Raw genomic sequence first — 9,444 nt, 5'->3', positions numbered from 1 at the left:
TGGATTGCGGCATCCTCTACAAGACCGCGATGCCAATACGACTCGAGGGGTACACAGACGCCCATTGAGCTGGCTACAAAGCCGATAGAAGATCAACCTCCGGATTTATTTTTTCCCTCAGCAGTGAAGCAATATCTTGGAGCAGCAAAAAGCAACCAACCGTCGCTCTTTCGAGCATAGAGGTGGAATACAGGGGCGTGGCAGTTGCCGCATGTGAAGTTGTATGGCTCAAAAGGATACTCATGGATCTGGGCGTACCCATCAAGGCTCTGACTTCCCTTTAGTGCGACAATATGAGCAGTATCTATTTGGCTCGGAACTCGGTGTTCCACGCGCGGACAAAGCACATCAAAGTGCACTATCACTTTATCCGAGAGCGCATTCTAACTGGCGATGTCGACCTACAACACATTAGCACAAATCTTCAAACGGCCGACATCTTCACTAAAGCCTTAGGAGGCGACAAGCTATGGCAATTCATGACCGATCTCGGATTGACGATCCCTGACCTGCCAAGCTTGAGGGGGAGTACTGAAGACACTACGCAATAACGCGTGGATTCTGCAACCGCGCAATGAAGCCGCGAAGAGCCGATCTACCGCACAAAGCCGCGAAGAAAGACGTTGTGGGGGTAGTAGTTGTGGTTCATGCGGCGAAGTCGCAGGGACGAAGGTTAAGGGGAGTTGAAGGAACTTAAATTTTAATAAGGCTTGTATGGTGTTGTTAGAAAAGTTAAGAATAGCAAGAAGGAGAGTTATGAGTAATGTGAGAGAGAGAGAGACGAGAATAGATAGAAGATAGAGACAATATATGATTCAAGAAGCAAGATAGAGACAAAGTATGATTTTAGGAAGGAAGATTGAGACAAAGTATGATTCAAGAAGCAAGAGTATTTGATATAAACATGATGTATATTAAAAAGACACTATTTTACCAACTTTACAATCCTTGATCGCAAAATGAACACATTCTCTACTGACCCTTGATTTGAACCCACGACCTCAACTTCGAAACGAGAGGTTCTCCATCCAAGGAGCTAGTCTTCTTTACATAATTATATTATTTTCTCACTCTGTCTTGATGATTCCCTCTTGTTTCTTTGCCCCTCTTTATATAAGTGTTGCCATGCATATGGTAATGTATGGGAGCATTGCATGCATGCAATGCATGATCACCATTTGGCGCACATGCATTGCATGTGATGCATGATGACTATGTATGAAAGTAGATATGGGATAAGTATAATGATGAAATGCATTTTACAATAACTAACCTAGCTTAGTGGTGTATGCTTTGTGTTTGGTATACAAGGTTGAGAGTTCAAGTCTCTCTATTTTACTCAATACAATATATAGCTTCATTCTTATATACAGTTTTTTATAATCCTTTTACAAATAAATAGCCTAGCCTAGTGGTATGTACATTGTAGTTCGTATATAAGGATGCGGGTTTAAGTCTCTCAAATATTATTAAATACAATATTTAAGCTCATTTTTATATCGTGAAGCACATTCTTCACGACAACGCAAGCCAAAGCACAGACTTCACAACTACGCACAACGCAAGCTGGAGCACGGATTCCGCAACTCCGCATAAATGCGAGTCGATGCAGACTCCGAAACACGAGTCGGAGCGGATTTCGGATACCGTCTGAAACCGACCCGACTTGAGCTTAAGGGGGCGTGTTGAGAATCAAGCTCAACTTGGTCTAGTGTGTGAACTCACCTTGAGAGTGAATAGACACTCCAACGGTCAAGAGTCGTCATTATGTCACCACTTTGTATTCTAGCATTTAGTATGAGTCATAGAATCATATTTTATGACACATAACTTATGAGCTTTCACATTCCCCATGCTCCATGAGTCTTGTAGTTAATGAAGAGAGAGGGTGACTATATAAAGCACCCTCCTCCCACCTTGTAAAAGGTTGAGTCATTCTCCTTTGTTAATATATTGTACCTTGCATATTCTCTGTGTCTTACTCCGTGTGTGTGTGTCTCTCTCTCTCTCTCTCATACACACACAATTCATATCTATTCCGCTGCACAGAATCCATCTCGTGATTCTTAATAGGCATATTTGAGTGCATGGTCTTTGTAGGAGGGTTTCTCATCAAGCTATTTTGTTCATGTAGTGCATATATAGCTCACATCCTCTCGGAGGGAATGTTGACTCCATGGAGTCTTTGTAAGAGATGTTCTGTTGGTACAATATCAAACACCTTGTGGAAATCTACATAATATTATCCATACAATCACATAGTTTGTAGACTTCCTTGGTTCTCCAACCCATGTACTCTAATGATGTGGTTTATGGTAGCGAAGGCTCCAACCCATGTACTCTACGGATAATATATATCCAACCTTGCATAAGTGTTGATGTCTCCTTCAAGAACAACCCCATAAAGATTGGTAAGTGTGCCGCCAATCATGGTAGTCCAAAAGTTCCATGGTTAGAGGGGTTCGTTGACTAGTAATGAATAGGCATAATCGTGTGCATGGTCCACATGTTGGGATGACCCTCTACCAATGCTCTATTGAACATTTGTAGTAATAGGGTAAAATATGTGTATCACATATATGAGATGTTCATCTTTTAGCCTTGTGTAGTCAAACATTTATCCTTGTTGAAGGCACTAGATGGCCTTATGAACCTTGTATGAGATAAACAAGATGGAGGAAGTAAGGCTTGTTTATGATGATTGTAGAAAAGAAGGTTGGTGAGGGACATGATAAAACCTTTTTAGGTAAGAATTCCATGAGTTTGCGGATCATTGATTGGGTTTTAGGTTTTGGGGTTCTCTTATACATCTCTAGATACTGATATTTGCTCATGAAGAGATGGTATAAATCTCAATATTTTGCTTGATCATAAGCACGCTTCCTTTTGGTGCATGAGGATTCACATTTTCTTGCGAGCTATTTTTTGTGTAATCTCTCCAAATCTTGCGTGTGCATCAAATCGTCAATACATCTTTTTGCAATCCACTTTGTATTAACAATTTTGGACATATTCTTAGAAATGCAGTGGCATTTGGACGATGTATGTTAAGATAGGTAGATATATTTTGTTATCATATTTGGAGGTCGAATATGATCTATGAGACCAAAAATATAATATTTTCACATAAAAAAAAAGTGAAAGTGAGTAGCGACTCTCAATTATCAAGAACTTTACTATTGAATGTCACATATGAGAGTGCAATAGCATATGTATCATAATGTGTGAAGTGTGTCAATGATAGGTTATAACATGTATTGGTGTGTGCGGTTTCTATGTTCAGCAAAAAGTATGATTTTTTAGTTAGGTGCAACATATGTATTATGATGTGCAAAGCATGCATGTCCACATTTTTCCTATATCATGATACAGTGCTGTTGCAAAAAGGCCTCTCGTGTGCGCATGCACACACACATTGAGATTTTGTTTAGGAGTACATCCCATCCCTAGAAGTCTAGTCTTATATGTTTTTGGTGTAGGTAGGAAATGTGACACAATCAATTGTGAAGCCCCAATTGCCACTTCAATGGGTTTTAGACAAATGTTGGGGGTCAATTGGTACTCCAATAGGCATTAGATAGGTGTCTATGACTCAACCCTCGGAGGGAACAGATGTGGATTATCTACATATGCACATGTTGATGAACAATGTTGTGTCATGGCGTAACATATCGATGACTCAAGTAGGGCATTCCTATAAGACGTTGGGTAAGACATTTGACATGCTTAAACAACATAGCGAGAATGTACCTAAGTATCAAGGTGTTTATTTTCATTTGAAGACCATGTTATACTTTATTGGTGTCAACATATGTGGTTCATGAAAGGAATGATGTGTACAATGTTAGATTTGTTAATCATGTCAAAAACCTTTAGTGGTGTTTGAAACCTATTCGAGTACAGTCGTTGGTAGATCTTGTAGCAATATTCTTCTTTAAGGCATGTGACTTCATGTTGCTGGGAAGTATTTATATATGAATGTCTTTGCATCCAACTTGGGTAAGGTAACATCTGTCTATCTTCAGTGGATTTGATGCGAGATGCATTTCTATTCAATAGATTAAAACACATTACGAAAATAGTCCCGCATTTTGCAAGCATGTAAATTTCTGCGTTGTTGGTATTTAAATTAATCAAAAGGAATGCATTCACGTACAACTAGGTAAAAGGTCCAATGCAGTATGAGTTCCATGCTAGTTGAAAGTGAAGAATGCCTATTCAACTTTTGTAGTAATAATTAACAGAATATATGGAATATCGGATCTGCCAATATCAAGATCATAAAGAGTTGATTGAAGTATTCAACACAAACTCTACAAATCCCGAGAGTGTAACAAGACGAGTGAGTATAAATCAACGTTTCGAATATATGAAGTCATATGTCGTCCACTTGGGGATGGTTTTTTCCTACCGAGGGTACCACATTGGCACGAGAGTGGTGGTGGGGTCGGAGGTAGAGGGGGGAAAAGTTTTTACTTTTTGATTTTCAGCCACAACGTAGTGAGGTCGTGTTTCTTCAAGAATGTGAGACGTATGATTGGGGCACTATCACCACATGTGACCAAACATATTTGATACTCTCTTCTCTTCTTCGTCTAGAGAGAGAGAGAGAGAGAGAGAGGGCCGTGTGCTTAGGATAAATAAGTTTTGGTCGGAAGTGTGTATAAGGACATTGAGGATGGGATGGGATGATGACACGTGGTGGGCAAATTCATCGGAGCGCTGCCCAAAGAAAGGGCCTTTTTTGCCGCCCAATAGGACGGCCGGCTAAGGCTATCAAGGTGCATTCTTCGTAGTAGTAGTAGTAGTAGTTTCAGTTTGTAAAAGAAGGGAGAAATGAAAATGGCCTGTGGGCTGTCTCTCTCTCTCTCTCTCTCTCTGGTAGTGGTGAAAAGGTGAAAGAAAGTCCTCCTCCACAAAATCCATACATAGTGTGTATGTATAGGTATGGCACCACGGACCGATGGGCCTGCAAAATCTATGGTGGACAGACCGACCGACCTACACAGATTCTGATACCCTAAAAGAGATGGTTGGGAGACAGAGACAGAGACATGTATATGTATATGTATTGTTGGTAGTGCGTGTGTGGGGATGCCTCCCTCGTAAATGGAAAGGAAAATGAAGGATGGATGGAATGAATGAATGAGTGAGTGGGATTTTGATCTCTCTCTCTCTCTCTCTCTCTCTCTCTCTCTCTCTCTCTCACACACACACACACACACACACATCATATCACAATAAGATGCCTAATAAGACCTCACCTTTCCTCCGCTTTTGTGACCGTGAATTATGTGTGTATGCATGTATGTATGTATGTATGTATGTATGTACGTACGTATGGATGGGATGTATGTCCATCAATCCATCCATCAATCCATCCATCCATCCAATACATCCAATCCAATCCCACCCAACCCCACCTCCACATCTAACAATACGACAACATCCCCCTTGCCACTTCTGATTTGAGCTGAGCTGAGCTCCCCACACCTTTCTTTGGGAATCTTCATCTGATGCACAAAAAAGAAAAGGCTGAAACCCCTTAGCTTTCCTTGTACTACTAATATTTAAACCCTGCCCTTCATGGCCAACCTCCCCCTCCTCCTCTATACACACAAAACAAACATCACTTCATACATATATAGTTACTAACTACTACCCATTATTAGAGTAGTTATGGCCTCCTCCAATGCTAATTTGGCTAATTCTCCCTCTACCACCCCCCCGAATTGCTTCCACCCCATGCATGCCGTCTCCAATGGCTTCTTCCAAGGTGACATTCCCCTCAACTTTGCCCTTCCTTTGCTCGTCGTTCAGATCGTCGTAGTGCTCCTTGTCACCCGCTCGCTCGCCTACCTCTTCCGTCACATCAAACAACCTCGTGTCCTTGCCGAAATCATCGTAAGCATCCTCGTCACTTCCACACACTCAGGGTTGTAACTGGCTATCATTTTGAGACCCAGACCGTTTTCTTTCAGTCATCCGATTGTCTCACTCTATATTCAGGCTGATTCATATCCCATTCAATTTGTTGTTTCTTCTAGCGAATATGTAAACGTCTTTGTCCTGTTCTTATTGTTTTCTACTTGTAGGGTGGTGTGCTCCTAGGGCCAACTGCATTGGGTCGAAATAAGGCGTACATGGAGAAGGTGTTCCCAACACAAAGCATTCCTTTGCTCGAGACGGTGGCCACCATGGGGTTGATGTTCTTCATATTCATGGTGGGGCTAGAGCTCGATCTACAAGCACTTGGCCGGACGGGAAAGAGAGCTCTTGTGATCGGCCTGGCGGGCATCGGGGTTCCATTTGCCATTTCGGCGACTCTGGCAGGCCTAGTGAGAAACACTATCGCAAAAGGATCTAGTCTAGCGCCGCTCATTGTTTTCATGGGAACACCTCTTTCCATCAGTGCATTCTCGGTCCTTGTGAGGATCATGGCAGAGCTGGGCCTATTATCTACTGATGTAGGAAAGGTGGCCGTGCCGGCCGCAGCTGTGAATGATGTGGCGGTGTGGACGCTTCTTGCGGTCGGAGTTGCTATTGGCGGTCCCAAGCACAACCCTCTCACACCTGTGTGGGTGCTTCTTTGTGGGGCTGCATTTGGTGTGATCATGATGACATTGGTGCGAATGTTCATGAACGTCATAGCTCACAAAGCTTTGAAGCAAGGCAAGGGGACTGATCTATACGTGTGCATCACCCTCGTGACCGTGCTCGTCACAGGTTTCTGCAGCGATGCCATTGGCGTGCACCCCCTCTTGGGCCCATTTCTGCTTGGCTTGGTCATACCCAAAGGCAATGACTTCCCTAAGATGATAATAGAAAAGATAGAGGATTTTGTGACAGGTCTCATGCTCCCTCTCTTCTTTGCTTCAAGTGGGCTTAAGACTAATCTGGGGTCCCTCCACGGAGTCGTTTCCTTGGCATTCCTTGCGCTCTTTTTCGCAACCGCAGCGGTCGGGAAGATCGTGGGCACGTTCGTGACTGCGAGGCTTTGTGGGCTGCCGACCCGGAGGGCCTTGATCTTGGGCTTCCTCATGAATACCAAGGGCCTTGCCGTGTTGATTGTGCTGAATGTGGGGAGGGATCTGAAGGTAACTACTACTCCATCCTTGACTAGTTACATCCATAGCAACCTTTTGTAGTTTTAAGTAGGGGTGACACAGGCTATGTTTCAATCACTTAGAATATCTATCTATTTATATCTTTGTAAAGTTAGAAAGTCTTTTCTAAAACATCCGACCTTATATTTTTTGAGACATCTCTCCGAAACTTTTTAAGGGCCCTTAATCCAACATTCAAAGACTTTATAATTTTTATGGGTCCTCTCTCGGGTGGGTTACAAATTGAACATACATACTAAGGTGGAACCATCCACACACGCACGCCCTATACATAAAATTGGATCAATTTCATTCACAGTACGAGTGCAAGTGATTAGACTAATATTCAAGACAATTTTTCTTGCAGGCCTTGACAGACGAGGCATTCGCGATCCTCGTGTTGACATGCCTCTTGACATCTTTCATCACATTTCCGGTGGTCTCGGCGCTGTCGGGTGGAAAAGGTAATAATAAGGCAGGAGCGGAGGTGGGCGAGGAGGAGGGGATGGATATGGGTAGCTCCAGTGGTGGAGGTTCATGTGTGGAGGGTGTGGAGAAGGGGAAGCAGCAGCTAAGAGTATTGGCGGCCGCCTATGTGAATGGAGGAGGGTCAGGGCTGGGTGGTGACGATCACGAACAAATGGAGCAATATGCCGCGCTCGTGAACCTCATCGAAGCATCGCGCGGAAACAAGAAGGCCAGCGGAGGAGCCCCTCTCAAGCTCTACGCTTTGCGTGTCGGGGAGCTCTCGGAGCGGTGGTCGGCAATCATGCGATTACAGTCGAGGAGTGGACTTAGCCAAAAGCTCGTGGCCGGAGGCGCAGCTGCTTTCATCCCCTCTTTTCAGCCTTCCTTGACGCTTTCCAAAGTTATGGTCAAGCCTTTGGCTGCCATTTCTGACCTTGACCACATGCATCAACACATCTCCACCATGGCGGTCAAGAAGAGGACCAACTTGATCCTTCTTCCTTGCATCAAACCAAGAGCACTTGGACTTGACGAAGCTGCACTAGGAGCTAATCCTAGTCCACATTCAGTGCAATCCCTAGTTCCTAAGCCTTATCTCCACCTGCTCAACAACCCATCAGATACTCCTTGCTCCCTAGCCCTCCTCATCATTGGCTCTCACTCCCCCTCAGCTATACACCCTTGCTTCTTCTCTTACAAAGTTGTATTACTGTTTCGTGGGGGGCCCGATGACCGCGAAGCCCTTTATCTCGCGTGCAGAATGGCCGACCACCCTGGTGTCCTCCTCAGAGTCATCAGGTATACATGCACACCTAATGAAGAAGAAGTGCCAATGGTCTCCAAGCAGAAGCTGCTTGATGACCAAACCATCTCAAAGCTCAAGGAGAAGTCCTTAGAAGCTAGCTCTGTGGTCTATGAGGAAGAACACTTGGACTCTAGTGGCCTTAAAGATGCACTAGCCCAAATGGCAAAGGCACTCATAAATGATGTGAACTTGGTCATTGTGGGTAGAGGGCTATCCAGACTATCATCATCTGAAGATGATGGTGATGCTTACTCCTCCTCCTCCTTGGGTATGTTTGGAGACTGCCTGGTGGGAACGCACACAGATGAGACTGATTTCCATGCTTGCATTTTGGTGGTGCAACAACGTGTCTCTAAGTTAGAGCCTATGTCTATGCACCTAGCTAAAGCCGATCCCAACTCCTAGGCCGTCAGGTTTCGGTTCCCATCTCAATAATCCCATATGTGTGTTATATATACATATTTGTAGTGTTATCCCATGTCTAGGCTATTTAACATTGCAATGGTGTAAACCATAGCATGTTTTTGTATGTATAATTAATCATTCTCTATTAATGTAACCTTTTGGTGAAGTCTTTAATTCTCTCATGCCTCTAAAACCATGGTTTATTTTAGAAACTTGTTCAAGCTTCACACGACACAATGTTCTTATCCATGGTTACATCATACATGTATAGGTCACAATCAATGTGATTAACAAAAAACCAATGATTTGAATGTAGGATGAAAGCCTTCCACAATTGGCAATGGGGCCCAACCCTACCTAGTTAAGAGATGAGATAATTGTGTCCATAGTCCTTGCGACAATCTCTTCACTCGCTACTTTGTTGCTAGTAAAAATTATGTTAAATTGAAGTACATTACTAGGAATAATAGCTTCAAATGACATGTCTTCTCTTGCAATGGTGATTCTAGTATCACAAGCTAGCTTGTAACTAGTAAAAGTGAAAGTTAATTGGATGAATAGTTTCCAACATGTTGTTATGGCATCAATGCTTCTAGAATCACTAGCTACGTTGAGGGGAGCTAAACTTAAAGCACATTATTTAGGGTCTATGGTTACACG

At 43.2% G+C, this 9,444-nt stretch overlaps 1 protein-coding gene across 2 annotated transcripts; it reads left to right on the top strand.

Moving 5' to 3' along the window:
* Positions 1–5,635: 5,635 nt before the first annotated feature.
* Positions 5,636–8,940, top strand: LOC147858582 (cation/H(+) antiporter 18-like). Of its 2 annotated transcripts, XM_087325785.1 has the most exons (4): positions 5,678–5,687; positions 5,721–5,904; positions 6,096–7,097; positions 7,474–8,940. In XM_087325785.1, the coding sequence occupies exons 1-4, from the start codon at positions 5,680–5,682 to the stop codon at positions 8,782–8,784; spliced, it is 2,505 nt and encodes an 834-aa protein (XP_087181911.1). In that variant the 5' UTR covers positions 5,678–5,679; the 3' UTR covers positions 8,785–8,940. The 2 variants fall into 2 exon arrangements, with proteins under 2 accessions (XP_087181910.1, XP_087181911.1); XM_087325784.1 differs by having other exon boundaries at positions 5,636–5,904.
* The last annotated feature ends 504 nt before the right edge of the window (positions 8,941–9,444 follow it).

The sequence above is a fragment of the Azolla caroliniana genome, unplaced genomic scaffold, assembly GCF_043228905.1.
Source record: "Azolla caroliniana isolate FFs.n. ecotype wild unplaced genomic scaffold, voAzoCaro1.0.p SCAF_10, whole genome shotgun sequence".
NCBI lineage: Eukaryota > Viridiplantae > Streptophyta > Polypodiopsida > Salviniales > Salviniaceae > Azolla > Azolla caroliniana.
The sequence above is the reverse complement of the archived record's forward strand: the minus strand, read 5'-3'. Positions and strand labels throughout refer to the sequence as shown.

Coding starts and splice junctions, on each gene's coding strand:
- LOC147858582 (XM_087325784.1), top strand. CDS start 5,680: ATGGCCTCCTCCAATGCTAATTTGGCTAATTCTCCCTCTACCACCCCC. Junction 5,905..6,095: donor GTGTCCTTGCCGAAATCATC/GTAAGCATCCTC, acceptor TTCTACTTGTAG/GGTGGTGTGCTCCTAGGGCC. Junction 7,098..7,473: donor ATGTGGGGAGGGATCTGAAG/GTAACTACTACT, acceptor TTTTTCTTGCAG/GCCTTGACAGACGAGGCATT.